Source organism: Callithrix jacchus, chromosome 11, assembly GCF_049354715.1.
Source record: "Callithrix jacchus isolate 240 chromosome 11, calJac240_pri, whole genome shotgun sequence".
NCBI classification, from domain to species: Eukaryota; Metazoa; Chordata; class Mammalia; order Primates; family Cebidae; genus Callithrix; species Callithrix jacchus.
In genome coordinates, this window is record NC_133512.1 from 109,226,758 (window position 1) to 109,246,495 (window position 19,738).

At 40.6% G+C, this 19,738-nt stretch overlaps 1 protein-coding gene across 1 annotated transcript in view; it reads right to left on the minus strand.

The window, feature by feature from the left end:
• The window catches only part of AKR1D1 (aldo-keto reductase family 1 member D1), a 41,753-nt gene extending 22,269 nt beyond the window's left edge, over positions 1-19,484 (minus strand). The window contains exons 1-3 of the mRNA XM_035254655.3: positions 19,364-19,484; positions 6,364-6,531; positions 2,912-3,028 (exon numbers count right to left, since the gene is read on the minus strand). Of these exons, the coding sequence (XP_035110546.1) occupies positions 2,912-3,028; positions 6,364-6,531; positions 19,364-19,456 (378 nt within the window). The 5' untranslated portion in view covers positions 19,457-19,484. The remainder of the gene's footprint in view (positions 1-2,911; positions 3,029-6,363; positions 6,532-19,363) is intronic.
• Between the last annotated feature and the right edge of the window lie 254 nt (positions 19,485-19,738).

Sequence of the window (19,738 nt, forward strand, 5' to 3'; positions counted from 1 at the left end):
AACCCCATGAGAAGAAAATGTTTATGGAAGGAGGTTGTAGTCAACTGTATTGAAAGAGATGAAATAATAGGACAAAATGTCTATTGAATTTGGCAGTATGAAAGTCTCTGTTGACTTTGGTAAGAGAAATTTTCTTGTTGGGAATTGGTGTGGTTTCAATGTGTCCCCCAGAATTCATGTGTTGGAAACTGAATCCTCAGTGTAACTGTGTCGGGAGATGGGGCTTAATGGGAATTGTTAGGTCATGGATTCACGGCATTGTCAAAAGGGCTCAGGCGAGGAGGGGTGCTCTCTTGTGCCCTTTGCTCTTTCTCTTTCCATCATGTGATGACGTAGCGAGAAGGCCCTTGTGAGGTGTTGGCACTTTGGTCTTGGACTCTCGAGCCTCCAGAACTCTCCACCAATACATTTCTGTTTATTATCTATCACCCAGTGTCAGGCATTCTTCTTTTTTTCCTTTTAAAGGAACTGTTTCGGAATCATAGAATTCTTTTTCTGTTGTAGTTTTCTGTTTGTTTTTGAAACAAGGTCTCACTCTGCTGCCCAGGCTGGAGTGAGGTGGCATGATCCCTCGACCTCTCTCTCTCTCTCTTTTCTTTCTTTTCCTTCCTTCCTTCCTTCCTTCCTTCCTTCCTTCCTTCCTTCCTTCCTTCCTTCCTTCCTTCCTTCCTTTTCTTTTCTTTTCTTTTCTTTTTTTCTTTCTTTCTTGAGACAGGGTCTTTTTCTGACACCCAGGCTAGCACAGTGGCACAATCTTGGCTCATTGCACCTTCCACCTCCCCAGCTCAAGCGATCCTCCCGCCTTAGTCTCCCAAGTAGCTGAGACCACAGGCACATGCCACTGGCTAAATTTTTTTGTATTTTTTGTAGAGACGGGTTTTGCCATGTTGCCCAGGCTTGTCTCAAGCTCCTGGGATCAAGGGATCTGCCAGCCTCGGCCTCCCAAAGTACTAGGACTACAGGTGTAAGCCACTGCGCCTGGCTGACCCTACCACAAACAAACACCAAAAGCATGTCATACGTTAGCTTCAAATATTGATTTCCCAATTATAGGTTCAATTGGGAGGTAATGTCGCTATATTGTGTCATTTCTCACTGTTGAAGTTTGACCTTCTGTGCCCTTGATCCCATCAAAAATAAGAATAGAAATTATCTGTCTTCTCCAAAAGGATGTAAATGTTATTGGTCACAGAAAAGGAAATTTTATCTTCTCACTTTAAATACAGTCATGCACTGCATAATGACATTTTGGTCAATGACGGACTGCGTGTATGATGGGGGCCCGTAAGATTATAATAGAGTTTAACATTCCTATCACCTACTGGCATCACAGCCATCATATTTGTGGTGTTGCTCACATATAGGAGGTGTGAGTAAACCTCCTGTGCTGCCAGGTACATAAAAGTAGAGCGCACATACTCATGTACAGTATAATTCTTGGTAGTAAGCAACTTCTGTTTTCGCTATGTATCCAACTGATACATTTGCTTTTCTATACTTTATCATACTTTTACAGTGTTCTTCCTTCTACTTGAAAAAAAATGTTAACTGTAAAACAGCCCCAGGCAGGTCTTTCAGGAAGGATTCCCGAAGAAGACATTGTTGTCAGAGGCAACGGCAGCTCCATGCTGTTATTGCCCCAGCAGAACCTCCAGTGGGACAAGATGTGGACCTGGAAGACAGTGATATTGATGATCCTGACCCTGTGTAGGCCTAGACTCATGTGTGTGGTTGTGTCTTAGTTTTTAACAAAAAAGTTTAAAAAAGTTTAATAGACAAGAGCTTATGCAATAAGAATAGAAAGAACATTTTTATACAGCTGCACAGCGTGCTTGTTTTATTCATGTTATTTAAAAAGTAATTATTAGTGTTATTACTAAGAATGATTACAAAGAATCAAAAAGTTAAAAAATTAAAACATTTATAAGGCAAAAAGTTACAATAAGCTAATGTTAATTTATTATTGAAGGAAAGGTATGCTTTTATTAATTTAGTGTGCCCTAAGTGTACAGTGTTTATGAAGTGTCCAGTAGTGTACAGTAATGACCTAGGCCGTCACATTCACTCACCACTCACTCCCTGACTCACCTAATTTCTAATCCTACAAGGTCCATTCATGATAAGTTCCAGGCATAGGTGTATCATATCTTTTATGGCATATTTTTACTGTACCTTTTCTGTGTTTAGATATGTTTATATACACAAATATTTACCGCTGTGTAACAATTGCCTGTGGTATTCAGAATAGTAACATGCTGTGCAGGTTTATAGCTTGGGGCAGCCAGCTGGGCTATCTAGCCTAAGCCTAAGTAATAGGCTACACCATCTGGGCCCAATGTGCTTGTGTTTTATTCATGTTATTACAAAGGTAGTACCATCTACCATGGTAAATGAAACCTTACCACGTAGGGTTGTGTAAGGACACTCTATATGATGTTTGCAGAACAACAGAGTTGCCTAATGATGCATTTCTCACATGTACACTGGGTCTTTCCAAATTTTTAAGACTTAGGTTGGAAATCTGACATTTGAACAAGAGTCAACATTAACAAAGGGAGGATAAGGGCTGAGATGATGACTGTGTGAGTGGGAAGAAGGGTGTGTGTCTTGATGCCGGGCTACAGGGGACTACATGTTGGTTTGATGCAGAGAGCTTAAACTATAGTTGTAAAAACATGGTATAATAGAAATTGCATGGAATTAAAAAAATCAAGAAACTTGGAAAGCAAGCCTGAGTCTGTTAACACAATCTTCTCAGGCATTTGTCAGGCGAGGGCAGTACTCTCTGATCTGTGGTAACAAAACCCCACGATACTCTGTGGTGCTAAGTAATAAGCTAGCTTCATGCACATAGCTATTGGCTCATGGCTGTCAGGGTGCCGAGACCTAACTTTTAGGCATCTGAACTCACCTTAAAGGCCATGGGTAATTCAATGATGTAAAGATCCACGTAATCTAGCTGGAGGACCCTGAGTGTCCTCTCCAGGGTTGGGCGGACCATCTCTGGGACATGATTTGTAGCCCATAGCTAAAAGAATCAAAGAAGGATAATTAACTAATGTCCACATGATTTTTACAATCTTGTAAAAATTTTTCTTTGTAAAGCACTTGTACACATTTTTTTTTTGAGATAGGGATCTCACTATGTTGCCCAGGCTGTACCCCTAGGCTCAAGCGATCCACCCACTCGGCCTCCCAAAGCGCTGGGATTCCAGGCATCAGCCACTGCGCCCAGCCCCTCATAAACATATTATGTACATATTTCATTTCACAAAAATATGTTTATGATGCAGTGTCATCTGAGTGTAGGATGAGCTGATAAAACTCTTGACACTCAGAGCCTAGCTTGAGAGCTTGTTTGGAGGTTCTAGCAGAAGAGTGCAGCTACTCATCCACCCTTGACCTAAAAACTCTCCTTCTACATCAAGGAAAGTCGTCCTCTTCCACTGAGAGTGCAGCTTCAAGAGGTTCAATTGCCTGGACAGCCAGATCAGCTGAATTAGCCCTGGTGATCAATGGGGTGACAGATGTTGCAGCCAGATCACCCTCACATCCCCAGACATAATTTTATTCAAATATAATACAAGAGACTCACAGATCCTCTTGACCACACAGTACCTAATTTGATGGCAGTGTTCCCCATTTCCGGGCAAATTTCCTAACTGACCCTTAATGCTTGCATTATTCCTCATTGTCTAACTAGGGTTACACATGTTCTAGATGTACTGACCTAGCCAGATTCTTTATTGTCATGCCACTCTGATAAAAGATGTGTTTCAAATGAGCAAGGAATATGGTTATATGTGTGGCTTCACTGGGTCCTTCACATTGTGACAGGTGGCGTGGAAGGCTGGAGACATTTTAAAGTAGTTCATAGATTTAGATTTGCTTTCACTGATCTTTTGTTCCTGTTTGGCCCTACTTAGACCCCAGAGCAATTTCTAAGAAATGACTCTTTCACTAAGGCATTATGTAATGAAGGATCAAGGCTTGGTTGATCCTACTGAGCTTGTGCACCCTTAGGGATCTGAGGCATATGGTGTCAAGGTTGCTCATACCCACAGGACAAATTATGTCTTTTGGAATATCGGTTTTGCTCACAGATATTTTGGGGGATAAAAGTTTAAAATCCTTTCCTCCCTCCCTTCTCCTCTCTCCTCCCAGTCCCTCCCCTCCCTTCTCCTCCCTTCCCCTCTCCTCCTCTCCTCTCCTCTTCTCCTTTTCTTTTCTTTTTTTGAGACAGAGTTTTGCTATGTCACCCAGGCTGAAGCACAGTGGCTTGATCTCTCGGCTCACTGCAACCTCCGCCTCCTGGGTTCAAGTGATTCTCCTGTCTCAGTCTCCCAAGTGACTGGGACTACAGGCACCTGGCACTATGCCTGGCTGATTTTTGTATTTTTAGTAGAGATGGGGTTTCACCATGTTGAGCAGGCCGGTCACGAACCTCTTACCTCAAGTGATCCTCCTGCCTCTGCCTTCCAAAGTGTTGGGATTACAGATGTGAGCCACTGCACCTGGCCTGAATCATACTGTTTTTTTGGTCACAAGACAGGGTGAGCAAAATTGGTAAAATCTGATTTTTTTCCCTCTGTTGGATAATGATTTTTTTCTTGACTTAAAAACACAGAGAAAATTTAACATGAAGACAGTAATGGAAAAATGTGTTACATGATGGGTCCCTTTGCTGTTACAGTTGCAATCCTATGTAAGTGGAAATTCTGTTTGCTATTTTAATTTACTCTTTTTTTTTCATTTCTGAAGATATTTTAATTTACTTTTATTCAACAACACACATAGTATTAGCTTTGTGCCAGGTTCTATATGAGTGCTTTGTAAATGTGAACTCGTAACAACTCTATGAAATAGTTGGCATTATTATCCCCATTTTACAGAGAGAAAAACTGAAGTCCAGAAATGCTAGGCAACTCAGCCAATAGTGACAGATCTGCGCTCCTGCCCTGGGCAGTCTTACACCAGTCTGGGCACTTAATCGCCCCCATATTGCCCCTCAGCTGCTGCTGAGCTGCAGTGAAAACAATCCTGATAAGGCAATAGCAGCTGCAGATTACATGAACTCAGTTGCACACACTCTGTTTACTTAAGTAAACACTAGGCTGGGCGTGATGGCTCACACCTGTAATCCCAGCACTTTGGGAGGCCGAGATGGGCGGATCACGAGGTCAGGAGTTCAAGAGCAGCTTGGCCAAGATAGTGAAACCCTTGTCTCTACTAAAAATACAAAAATTAGACAGGCGTGGTGGTGCATGCCTGTAGCCCCAGCTACTCCTGAGGCTGAGGCAGGAGAATCTCTTGAACCCAGCAGGTGGAGGTTGTAGTGAACCAAGATTGTGCCACTGCACTCCAGCCTGGGCAACAGAGTGAGACACTGTCTTACAAAATAAATAAATAAATAAATAAATAAATAAAATAGTAAACACTAGTATTTTTCCCAAGTGTGCTTTATTAGATACAGCCCATACTGATATTATATATGTATGAACATTGCTTTCTCTTCACAACTGTACTTTTTGGACAATTTAAAGAATTAAAGGACAATTTAAAGCTTGTTTTGACCACCTTTTTCTTGCATGCTAACTTTATCATAGTGAAAAATGACTGTAATATGAGTCATGTGGCTTTTGGATTGGCAACCTTAAGAGCTTGTTTTTTTGATTTATGTTTGTTTGCTTTTATTAAACAATATCTATTGGTTCCAAAAATGAGTATCATTCTTGAGTTAATTACATTTGCTCAAATATTTTTTTTTTTCTTTTTTTGAGATACGGTCTTACTCTGTCACCCAAGCTGGAGTGCAGTGATGTGAACATGACTCATTGCAGCCTCGACCTCCCTGGCTCATTCCATCCTCCCGCCTCAGCCTCCCAAGTAGCTGGGACCACAGGTGCAAGCTACTGTGCCTGGCTAACTTTTGTATTTTTTGTGGTGACAGGGTTTTGCCATGTTACCCAGGTTGGTCTTGAACTCTTGAGCTCAAGCAAAACACCCACCTCAGACTCCCAAAGTGCTGGGATTACAGGTGTGAGACACTGTACCCAGCCAAATACTTTTTTAAAACCCTCTTTCTCTTTCCGAAATGCTACTCTGCTTACTTCTCCCAAGCTAATGAATAATTTGTTAATATAATACAAGAATGTTGAAAATCCTATTTTGCATAATTTTGGTGTCATTTTAACACTTATCTTTTAAACACAAACTGTTATTGAGTACTGCATACTCATGAGTATAACACACACACACACACACACACACACACACACACACACACGGAAGATGAATAATAAATAAAATGAATACCTGAAACCTCCTCACTGTCCCCAGTGGAGACTGAAGACAAGAGCTCACCTTTCCACAGTAGAAGATATCTTCCCTCTGCACCTTTCCTTCTGCTATCTTCTCCCTGATGGCCTCCCCAACTTCGTGTTCGTTTTTGTAGACGTAGGCCCCATCGAAGTGTCGGTACCCTAAGTCGATAGCAAGCTTCACCGATATCGCACAGGCTCCCTTAGCGGTCTGAAGTGACAAAGAGGTTGGGTTTGGGGAAAAGAGAAGTGGTCTTTCCTTTCATCATCATTAATCAGGACATTTTGCACATACATTCCTTTACAGCTGAAATGAAAGATTCTCAATTCCTGGCTGTTGTGATTGGAAGATGGTGTTTAGCAACAGGAGAAACTGACCTCCCAGGAGCCTCCTCTCCCTCCATATGTCCCAGGTGTGCCTTCAGCTTTGTGGTGTCAAAAATGTGATCTGATCAATAGTTCTTGTGACAGGAGAATTCGTGGAAGCCTTTTTATAAAAGGGCATAAGCTGATTGAAGACGGCTAAATTATAAATCAAAAGGTTGGGTAAACAAATTGAGATGTATGCACAGAATGGAGTTCTCCTCAGTAATATATAGGAATGGCGTGGGCCTGGTGCAGTGGCTCACACCTGTAATTCCAGGACTTTGGGAGGCTGAGGCAGAAGGATTGCTTGAGGCCAGGAGTTTGAGACCAGCCTGGACAACATAGGAGACCCCATGTGTACAAAAAAAAAAACAAAAACAAAGTAATTAGCTAGGTATGGTGGCATGTGCCTGTAGTCTCAGCTACTCGGGAGGGTAAGGTGGGGGGATTGCTTGAGCCTGGAGTTCAAGGCTGCAGTGAGCCATGATCATGCCACTGCATTCCAGCCTGAGCAACAGAGATAGACCTGTCTCAAAAAAAAAAAAAAAAGAAAGAAAAAAAGAAGTGAAGCATTGATGACAACACATAGTACGAGTGAGTCTCAAAATAATTATGCTGAGTGAAAGAAGCCAGTCCAAAAAGTATAAATGCCTTAGTTTTTCTCTTGTAGCATTTTATATAAGTGGAATTATAGTCTATGATGACAGATGGAGATCAGTGATTGCCTGGGGTCAGGAGCCAGGGAAAGTATGGGTGGGAGGAGGGATTACAAAGTGGCATGAGAAAGCCTATACAGTTGATTGATATGTTCATTATTTGGATTGTAGTGATGGTGTCACAGATGTCTGTATGTCAGACTCATCAAATTGTATACTTTAAATATGAGCAGTTTATTACATGTCTGTTATATCTCAATGAAACTAAAGAAAAAATATTGTTGAACATTTTATGTTTTAGAATATATTTTAATAAAATTTGGTAGCTACATCTTTGTTTCTTAACCCACATTAAACATAAGAATGAGTATATCCTATCCCCTGAACATTGGTTTTTCATTTGCTGTAGTTTGATTATTTTTGTCCTCTCCAAAACCCATGTTGAAACTTAATCTCCAATGTAACAAACAGTGTTGGGAGGCAGGGCCTAATGGGAAGTGTTTAGGATTAATGCCACCATAAAAAGGGCTTGTGAGAGTGGGTTCTCCCTCTTCTGTCATGTGAGTAATGGTGTTTCTCCCCTCCAGAGAATGCAGCATTCAAGATATAGCCTTGGAAGCAGAGAGACTGGGCCCTAACATGCTGGCGTCTTGATCTTGGACTTTACAGCCTCCAGAACTGTAAGAGAATACACTTCTGTTCTTTATCAGTTACCCAGTCTCAGGTATTCTCAGTGATTTATCAGTTACCCAGTCTCTCAGCGATACCGTTTTCCAGATTTCACATAAATCACCATGCTTCAGTTATGATGGCATTTAAATAATATGAATGTGTTTTCATTTTAGTTACATTTTTTTCTTAATAAGAAACAGCAATGAGATTTCCCTGAAGACAAACATCTAGTCTCATTAAATGTAATTTTCAAAGCATCTTTTGGAGAGTGTGTGTGTGAGAGAGTTAATTCTGTTTTCTGATTTGTGCTGACTTCATATTGAAGGGTGATTGTTCTGATCTTACTCAACAAATATTGGTAACTACTTGTGCTTTCTTCAGTGTTCTAACCAAATGCTGGGCAAATCACATCAGACAGCTGAACTCTGGTCCACAGCTATTGATTGGTGTAGGCTGAGTGACAGAAGAAGTCTGAAATGTATTTCTCGTGACTTTATAGTCCTGGCAGGAAATGTAAAGCCTTGGGAACATATATTGTTATTTTTCCCCCTGCTTCAGTTGAAAGTCATCACTATAGAGAAGATAAGAGGATATGAGAAATGAACAAACTAGCTACATAGATACTATAAGATTCATAGTCACAAATATCAACTAGCTGGGAAAAGGAAACATACATTCCAGGAATGTTAGCCATATTTCATTCATTAATTAACAACATGATTAATAGGACTTGGACAGTAATTGAGTCAAAAGGCCAGAAAAAAACCTGTGAAATGAGATGTTATGAATGACAAGTGTGAAACTAAAGTACAGTGGGGAGGGGAGGGGAGGCGTGGTGTCTAGAGATTTACAAAGAAGAAAATAAACATACTGCTTTCATTCTCAAGTATCTACATATCTTCTTCTCCTCCTCTTCCTCCTCCTCCTCTTCCTCCTTCTTCTTTCCTCCTCCTCCTCCTCTTCTTCCTCCTCTACCTCCTCCTCCTCCTCCTCTTCTTCCTCCTCTACCTCCTCCTTCTCCTTCTTCTTCTTCCTCTTTCTTCTTCTTCCTTCTGGGTCTCTGTCATCCAGGCTGAAGTGCAATAGCACGATTACAGCTCACTGAAGCCTCAGCCTCCTGTGCTCAAGTGATTCTTCCACCTTAGCCTCCCAAGTAGATGGGACTACAGTTAGCTGGGCCACCATGCCCAGCTAACTTTTTTGTAGAGATGGGGTTTTGCCATGTTGCCCATACTGGTTTCAAACTCCTGGGCTCAAGTGATCCTCCTGCCTTGGCCTCCCTCTACATATTATTAATATATGAAGCTTAATACTAGATGGTAAATAGAATCTCAGAAATATCACTGAGATTTTATGGGCTGGAACTGATCATTTAAATGAAGAGCTAAAGTACACAATGACGGGAGCCCCAGACAAATGCATATTAAAGTAGGAACTTATATTTTCAAAAATTAACACAAAAAATGAAGTACAGAGAAGAGCATTTAGGATAAAGTATGGCGGGGTGTGGTGGCTCACACCTGTAATCCCAGCACTTTGGGAGACCATGGTGGGCGATCACCTGAGGTCAGGAGTTCAAGACCAGCCTGGTGAAACCCCATCTCTATAAAAAATACAAAATTAGTCCTGTCTGGTGGCTCACTTGAGCCTGGAAGGCAGAGGTTGCAGGGATTTTTAATCAAGCCACTGCACTTCAGCTTGGGTGACTGAGCAAGACCCTATCTCAAAAAAACAGAAAAAAAAAGCTAGATTAAAACTTTTAAAAGAATTACCACAAAAGCACTGAAAAGACAGCAGGCATTTATTAAATCAAACTAACTTTTATGGGAAAGTCTGAATGCAGAAGTGAGAGGTCCAGGAGATGAAAAAAGAAAGTAAAAACATTCCCTAAAAGGCTGTGACCACCTCCAGTCCCGGGGAGAATTCATAACCTATGTAGCCAGAGTCTGATGACCAGTTTAATGCGGTCACTGAGTAGCAGTGCCTCCAGGGAACCTGGAACAAACACACACACATGCTCTCTGAAGGAAAATATTTGGTTTTCACCCTTGGTGCATGCTCATATATACTTTCTTTGAAGTAGTGTTAACCTGCACACAGTTGAAGAATTTCGATACCCCAGAAAACAAAGTTCCGTGAAGGAAGACAGGAAGAAAGAATTGACAGCCTAAACAGAATTATAGATCCTCATATTGGAACTATCATTAGAATGAAATTGGACCTGTATCTTACACCATACACAAAAAGTCAACTCAAAATGGAGCAAAGATTTTTAAGACCAGAAACTATAAAACTTCTAGAAGAAAACATAAGGGAAAAAGCATCATGACATTGGGGTAGGCTGTCACATCTTGGATATGACACTGAAAGCACGAGAAAGAAAAGCAAAAATAGGTTGTTAGGACTGCATCAAGCTAAATAGCCTCTGCACAGAAAAGGAAACACTCAACAGATCGAAAAAGCAACCTACAGAATAGGAGAACATATTTACAAAGTACATATCTCATAAGGGGCTAATATCCAAAATAGAATTAAAAGGAACCTCTACAACTCAATAGCAAACAAACAAAAACAAACAGACAACAAAAACAAAAAAAATCACCCCCCCCCCAAAAAAACTAACCGATTAAAAAGTTGGTAAAGGACTTGAGGAGATATTTTTCCAAAGAAGACATACAAATGGCCAATAGGTATATGCAAAGATACTCAACATCGCTAGCCATCTGGGAAATGCAAATCAAAACTACAATGAAGTAACACCTCACACCCATTAGGATGATTATTATAAAAAAAACTGAAAGGTAACAATTATTGGTGAGGATGTAGAGAAATTAAAACTCTTTTTTTTTTTTTTTTTTTTAAATTTTTTATTGGATTATAGGTTTTGGGGTACATGAGCAGAGCATGCAAGACAGTTGCGTAGGTACACACACAGCAGTGTGCTTTGCTTTTCTTCTCCCCTTCACCCACATTTGGCATTTCTCCCCAGGCTATCCCTCCCCACCTCCCCCTCCCACTGGCCCTCCCCTTTTCCCCCCAATAGACCCCAGTGTTTAGTACTCCCCTTTCTGTGTCCATGTGTTCTCATTTTTCATCACCCACCTATGAGTGAGAATATGCGGTGTTTCATTTTCTGTTCTTGTGTCAGTTTGCTGAGGATGATGTTTTCCAGATTCATCCATGTCCCTACGAAATTAAAACTCTTTACACTGTTGGTGGAAATGTAAAATTGTGCAGCTACTACAGAAAACAGTATGGAGGTGTCTAAAAAAATTTTCTTGACCATGTTGGTCAAGAAAAAAATTAAAAATAGAACTACCATATGATCCAGCAATCCTGCTTCTAGATATATATCCAAAAAATAAAAATAAACTCACTATCTTGAAGAAATATTTGCACTTCCATATACTGTAGCATTATTCACATTAGGTAAGATATGGAAACAACCTAAATGTTCACTGACAGATGAGCAGGTAAAGAAAATGTGCACGGTGGCACAACCCTGTAATCCCAGCACTTTGGGAGGCTGAGGTGGGTGGATCACGAGGTCAAGAGATCGAGACCATCCTGGTCAACATGGTGAAACCCCGTCTCTACTAAAAATACAAAAATTAGCTTGGCATGGTGGTGCGTGCCTGTAGTCCCAGCTACTCAGGAGGCCGAGGCAGGAGAATTGCTAGAACCCAGGAGGCGGAGGTTGCAGTGAGCTGAGATCGTGCCATTGCACTCCAGTCTGGGTAACAACAGCAAAACTCCATCTCAAAAAAAAAAAGAAAGAAAGAAAATGTGGCATATAAACAATGTAATATTATTTTATTCCAGAATATTCCTGCCTCAAAAAAGCAGGAAATTGTGCAATATACAACAACAACATGGGTGAACCTGGAAGACATTATACTAAGTGAAATAATTCAGCCACAGATTAATACCACAATAAAAATGGGATTTATTAGTCAAAAGTTAAAATAACTGCTTCTTTTGATTAAAGAAAGAAACTTGAGGCTGGGCATGGTGGCTCATGCCTGTAATCTCGGCACATTGGGAAGCTGATGCAGGAAGATTGCTTGATGCTATAAGTGTGAGACTGGCCTGGGAAACATAGTAAGATCCTGTCTTACAAAAAAAAAAAAAGATAAAATAAACACAAAAATTAAAAAATTATCCAGACATGGCGATGTACACCTGAGGCAGGAGGATTGCTTGAGCCCAGGCGTTCAGATCTCCAGTGCACTATGATTGTACCACTGCATTCCAGCCTGGGTGACAGAACAAGACCCCCATTTCTAGATTACAAAAAAGAAAATTAAATTTAAAAACCAAGAGGTAAACTTGAAAGTCTCTATAAAGGACTGGAAACTATGAAGAGTGTCCTAGAAGATTTAGGAAAGAACCAAAGACAGCAATTCTATAAACAAACAAACAAAAAATCTGGTCAGACATTTAAAATCAAATGAATGTATCAGTAGCACACTGAATGTGGCAAGAACAAATTAGAGCATGGCAAGCAAATCGGAAGAAATGATCCAGCACGACTCCTCTGTGTTAATGTCCAGCATTCCCTGTGTCCTTTGAAAACGATGTAGAAGCTGCTACCTTGCAACATGTGTTCCAGGCAGGATCTACCCGCATATTGCCTTCCAGTCACCAGGTCAATAATTAGTTGTTTCAAAAGGGGGCTTCCAGTGAGTATCACTTGGTAGGGAGATTAATTTCAGAGCTATGGAGTCACATTAGAATATATCCTTCTAAATATAAAAGGTGGAAATTCCTTTTATATTTTAGATATTATCCCTTATGAGATTTCCTGGCTGGAAAAAAGGAAGAAAGAGGGTGATACACCGAAGGAACTCTATTCCTAGACACCATGTGCAATGAGGTGGAGAGTATGTGTGGGAGTGGACCTTGGGGTACAGCATCAAGAGGAAGGTGGATAAAGGAGAGTTTATTGATATGAAAACACCATCCTCTGACATGTGACTTAACACCTCAGGAAACAGTGCTAACACACAGCCAGCATAACTCTTGAAATCTGGAAAAAGTGAGATCCACATACACAGTGAGATCTTGTCTCTATTATAAATTTAAAAAAAGAAAAAGAATGAATTGTTGGAAGGCTTCTGACCCCTCTCTTGACCATTTGCCACGGTATTTCTAGGATGTCTGCTTCATGTATGATGCTGGCCTCATAAAATGAGTTAGGGAGGAGTCCCTCGTTTTCTATTGTTTGGGATTGTTCCTCAGAAGGAATGGTACCAGCTCCTTTTTGTACCTCTGGCAGAGCTCAGCTGTGAATCCATCTGGTCCTGGACTTTTTTTGTTGGTAGGCTATTAATTAATGATTGCCTCAATTTCAGAACTTGTTATTGATCAATTCAGGGATTTGACTTCTTCCTGGCTCAGTCTTGGGAGGGTGCATCTGTCCAGGAATTTATCCATTTCTCCTAGAGTTTCTAGTTTATTTGCATTGAGGTGTTTATAGTATTCTCTGATGGTAATTTCTATTTCTGTGGGATTGGTGGTGATATTCCCTTTATCATTATTGTGTCTGTTATTCTCTGTTTTCTTCTTTATTAGTCTGGCTAGCTCTCTATTTTGTTGATCTTTTCAAAAAACCAGCTCCTGGATTCACTGATTTTTTGAAGAGTTTTTCGTGTCTCTATCTCCTTCTGTTCTACTCTGATCTTAGTTATTTCCTGTCTTCTGCTAGCTTTTGAAATTGTTTGCTCTTGCTTCTCTAGTTCTTTTAATTGTGTTGTTAGGGTGTCGATTTTGATCTTTCCTGCTTTCTCTTGTGGGCAAGTAGTGCTATAAATTTCCCCCTAGAGAATGCTTGAAATGTGTCCCAGAGATTCTGGTACATTGTGTCTTTGTTCTTACTGGTTTCAAAGAACATCTTTATTTCTGCCTTCATTTCATTAATTTACCCAGTAGTCATTCAGAAGGAGGTTGTTCAGTTTCCATGTAGTTGTGCAGTTTTGATTGAGTTTCTTAATCCTGAGTTCTAATTTGATTGCACTGTGATCTGACAGACTGTTCGTTATTATTTCCATTCATTTGCATTTACTGAAGAGTGTTTTTCTTCCAATTATGTGGTCAATTTTAGAATAAGTGTGATATGGTGCTGAGAAGAGCGTATATTCTGCTGATTTGGGGTGGAGAGTTCTATAGATGTCTATTAAGTCTGCTTGGTCCACAGCTGAGTTCAAGTCCTGGATATTCTTGTTGATTTTCTGTCTCATTTATCTGTGGAATATTGACAATGGGGTGTTAAAGTCTCCCACTATTACTGTGTGGGAGTCTAAGTAAGTTCACAGATCTCTAAACATTTGCTTTATAAATCTGGGTGCTCCTGTATTGGATGCATATATATTTAGAAGAGTGAGCTCTTATTGCAGTGATTCCTTTATCATTCCGTAATGCCTTTCTTTGTCTCTTTTGATCTTTGTTCGTTTGAAGTCTTTTATCAGAGACTAGGATTGCAACCCCTACTTTTTTTTTCCTTCCATTTACATGGTAAATCTTCCTTCATTGCTTTATATTGAGCCTATGTGTGTCTTTGCACAGGAGATGCTTCTCCTGAGTATAGCACACTGATGGGTCTTGCCTCTATCCAGTTTGCCAGTCTGTGTCTTTTAATTTGGACATTTATCCTGTTTATATTTAAGGTTAATATTTTTATATGTGAATTTGATCCTGTCATTATTATGCTAGCTGGCTAATTTGCTTATTAGTTGATGCAGTTTCTTCATAGAGTCAATGGTCTTTACAATTTGGTATCATTTTGCAGTGGCTGGTACTGCTTGTTTCTTTCCATGTTTAATGCTTCCTTCAGTAGTTCCTGTAACACAGGACTGCTGGTGAGAAAATCCCTCAGCATTTGCCTCAGGCTCCCGAGGCTGCATATTCCACACTTGCAGTACTGTTTCTACCCATCTACTGAGTGACATGAATACACCAGGTTTCAGTAGGTCCAGAATGGGAAAGGGCTCAGGAGAAGGTCCAGACTTTCCCACAAGCGTACCTTGGATCGCTTGAGCCTAAAAATTTGAGACCAGCCTGGGAAACATGGCAAAAACCTGCCTGTACAAAAAATAAAAATAAAATAAATCAAATAAAAGGAATGTTTAAAGGATGACACATTCCTGAGAAAGGGGTGCTGAGCCCTGCACCCCCACCTCCCTCTGCTCAGGGGCAAAATGTAGTGGGTGTTTTAGGCTTCTCCTGGGTACTGAGAGCTTGGACTTCACTTCTCCTTTGCCCTGTAGCTCATTCAGATTCTGAAAACTTGCTGCAACGATAGCAGTCTCAACCAGAACGACTCAGGAAGGAATATTCCCCAATCTAACTTCCTTGGCTGTGCCTTCTCCATAGCTTGTGACCCATAATTAGATTTGTTCATGGTTTCTTTCATCTTTGAACAATAGTTATCTCCTGTAAGGGACTTACATGGGGGAGATATAAGAAACAATAGAGAATATAGTTTTGGGAATCTCTGCATATATGTGTTTGGAGCCAAGATTATGAATGAGATCATAAAGAGACGATATACAAAGAAAGAAGAGAAAGGGGCCAAAATCAAACTCATATAATATTTTCAACAGTAATTTTCAATGGTACTACCAAAAACAAGGGAGGTGGGCAATTAAAGTGGAATGTGGGATTGTGACCAAGTGTTAACCACTCTTGCTGTACGTAGTTTGTTTCTCCTCATCTGCCTTCCACTCTTATGCCACAACCTGAGTTTTATCTCTCAAAAACACAGATCCAGTGATGCTCAATCTTTGCTTCTAAACTTTAGATGATGTCTCATTTCTACAGAATGAAGTTCCAACTCCTGGCTGAGCATGGTGGCTCCTGCCTGTAATACTAGCACTTTGAAAAGCTGAGGCAGGTGGATCACTTGAATCCAGGAGTTCAAGACCAGCCTAGGCAATATGATGAAACTCCCTCTCTACAAAAAATTCAAAAATTAGCTGGGCATGGTGGCACATGCCTGTGGTCCCAGCTACTCAGGAGGTTGAGGCAGGATGATTGCTTAAGTCTGGGAGGCAGAGGTTGCAGTGAGCCAAGATTGCATCATTGCTCTCCAGCCTGGATGACAGATTGAGACCCTGCCTCAAATAATAATAATAATAACAATAATAAAAGTTCCAACTCCTTAGTATGGTGTTCAAGATCCTTGGTAATCCCTCTCTTAATTTGCATTTTCAGATTCAGCTGCCATCACCATGAATTCCATGTGCCGGGCACTATGGGCTTAGCTTTTCCTGGACATATCATATATCCTTCTCTAACTAAAAAGTCTCTATACTTCTTGCCAAAATGTCCTGTTAGCTGTGCTTCTCTGTGTGATACATTCATGCTCAGCTTCAAAGAGTTTATCATACATGACCACTCAAATTTCAGTAGCATATCTACACATTCCACTGTTTATTCTGGTAATCGGCATTAAATGTTGAACTGCAATTCATAAGCTGAAACTTTACTATGTTTTAAAGAAAAGCCATTTCCATCCTCATCATCAAATTTTATTATTTCCATTTCTATGCTGACATGGTTTGAGTATGTTCCCACCCAAATCTCACCTTGAATTGTAGTTCCCATTATCCCCACATGTTGTGGGAGGGATCCAGTGGGAGGTAATTGAATCATGGGGGAGGTTACTTCTATGCTGTTCTTATGATAATGAGTGAGTTCTCATGACATTTGATGATTTTATAAGGGCCTTTTCTGCTCTTGGTCAGTACTTCTTGCTGCTACCATGTGAGGAAGGAAGATTTGCTTCCCCTTCTGCCATAATTGTAAGTTTCCTGAGGCACCCATAGACACACTGCACTGTGAGTCAATTAAACTTTTTTTCTATATAAATTACCCAGTCTAGGGGATGTCTTTATTAGCAGCATGAGAACAGACTAATACAGTAAATTGGTACCAGGAGTGGGGCACTGCTATAAAGTCACCTGAAAATGTGGAAGCAACTTTGGAACTGAGTGACAGGCAGAAGTTAGAACAGTTTGGAGGACCCTGAAGAAGATACAATAATGTGGGAAAGTTTGGAATACCCTAGAGACTTGTTGAATGGCTTTGACCGAAATGCTGTCAGTGGTATAGGCAGTAAAGTCCAGGCTGAGGTAGTCTTAGTGGGAGATGGGAAACTTCTTGAAAACTGGAGCAAAGGTGACTCTTGTTTTGTTATAGAAAAGAGACTGACCACAGTTTTCCCCTGCCCTGGAGATCTGTGGAATTTTGAACTTGACAGAGATGATTTAGGGTATCTGGTAGAAGAAATTTCTAAGCAGCAAAGTGTTCAGGAGGAAGCAGAGCATAAATGTTTGGAAAGTTTGCAGCCTGACCATGCAATATAAAAGAAAAGCTCATTTTTTTGTGGAGAAATTCAAGCCTGCTACAGAAATTTGCATAAGTAAAAACAAGCTGAATTTTAATCACCAAGACAATGGAGAAAATATCTCCAGGGCATGTCAGAGACCTTTGTGGCAATTCCTTTTATTATAGGCTGGGAGGCCTAGGAGAAAAAAATGGTTTTGTAGGCCCATCCCAGGGCATCCCTTGCTGTGTGCAGCCTTAGGACATGGTGCCCTGCATCCAAGCTGCTTCAGCTATTGCTAAAAGGGGCCACGATACAGCTCAGGCTGTGGTTTCAGAAGGTGCAACCACTAAGCCTTGGCAGCTTGCACGCGGTATTGAGCCTGCGGCTGCACAGAAGTTAAAAATTGAGGTTCGGGAACCTCTGCCTAGATTTCAGAGGATGTATGGAAGCACCTTGATGTCCAGGCAGACATTTTCTGCAGGGGTGGAGCCCTCATGGAGAGTCTCTGCTAGGGCAGTGTGGAAGGGAGATGTGGCGTCAGAGGCCCCACACAGAGTTCCCACTGAGGCACTTCCTAGTGAAGTTGTGAGAAGAGGGCTACTATCCTCCAGAGTCAAGAATGATAGATCCACCAATAGCTTACACAGTACATCTAGAAAAGCCATAGGCACTTAACACCAGCTTGTGAAAGCATCTGGAAGTGGGGTAATACCCTGCAAAGCCAAGGCTGTAGGAGCCCACCTCTTGCATCAGCCTGCCCTGGATGTGAGACATGGAGTAAAAGATCATTTCAGAGCTTTAAGATTTGACTGCCCTGCTGGATTTCAGAGTTGCATGGAGTCTGTAGCATTTTTGTTTTGGCCAGTTTCTCACATTTGGAATGTGTGTATTTACCCAATGCCTGTACCCTCATTATATCTAGGAAGTAACTTGCTTTTGATTTTATAGGCTCATAGGCAGAAAGGACTTCCCTTGCCTTAGATGAGGCTTTGGACTTGGACTTTTGGGTTAATGCCAAAATAAGCTAAGACTTTGGGGGACTGTTGGAAGGGCATGATTGTGGTTTGAAATGTGAGTACATGAGTTTTGGGATGGGCCAGGGCAGAATGATATGGTTTGGCTGTGTCTCCACCCAAATCTTATCTTGAATTGTATTTCCCACAATCCTCACATGTTGTAGGAGGGACCTGCTAGGAGGTAATTGAATCATGGGGGCAGTTACCTCCATGCTGTTCTCATGATAGTGAGTGCATTCTCATGAGATCTAATGGTTTTATAAGGGGCTTTTCCACTTTGGCTCAGCACTTCTCCTTGCTGCTGCCATGTAAAGAAGAATGTGTTTTCCTCCCCTTCTGCCATGATTATAAGTTTCCTGAGGTATCCCCAGTCATGATGAACTGTGAGACAATTAAACCTCTTTCCTTTGTAAATTACCCAGTCTCTAGGGTATGTCTCTAATAGCAACATGAGAATGGACTATATGCTTTCAGAGACTGTTTACAGAGAGTTTTAGAATAGAATTGATAGTTATCTTTATTGTTCTACAATTGATTGTAAAGAATCTACCCCCTCTATTTGATTTTTAATCCTAGATAACAGAGACACTGTTTTCTTTATATATGACATTTCTATCGCCTAGTGCTTAGTGCATGGCAAGTCTTCACTAGATGTTTGTTAGACTAAAAATTACCTAACATTAAAAAAAAAACACAAGTCATAAACATGCAAATTTCACATGGCTCAGTTCACTTTTGTAATCAGCATTTAGCTAAATTTCAGTAAATGAAGCAGAAAGTTGTCATTCTCAAATCCAAACTAATTTTTAATCATGAATTGATTTAGTTTAACCTTTGGCTCAATACCCATTCAGTAAATAGTAGTCCTTTCATTATTACAAATTGAGGTTGCTTGCATTTCTACAAAAAGTAAGTTAATGAGATCTGCTTAAAATAAATTGCAGATTATGCTATAGGCAAATGTTAAAAGAAACAAACAAGCAAAGAGAGAAAAGGTAAGCTTACTGATTTAGGTTCTGAGTAGGTACCAAGTCCGATGATGGGAATGCTGTTTCCATCACTTAGAGGTATGCGGTGACTTGCAGCACTGAGATCCATTGTGAAGAGAGAATCTGATTGTAGGAGTGATTTTGCCTAACACCACAGAGTCTTTTCAAAGAGGTGTCCTAGGGCCTATTCAGTCAACAAATGGAAGGCCAGAGGGAGGAGCAGAGGGAAGGGATATTAACAGATCTATTTCTCAACCTGATGTTTTTCAAGTTTGTCCTGAAAATCCTGAGCATGTTTGTCCTTTGAACTTCATCAGAGGCTTGTAAAGCAATGTATTGAGAGCTTATACTTATTCTTTGCAACAAAAGATTGAAAAAACAAAAAGAAACA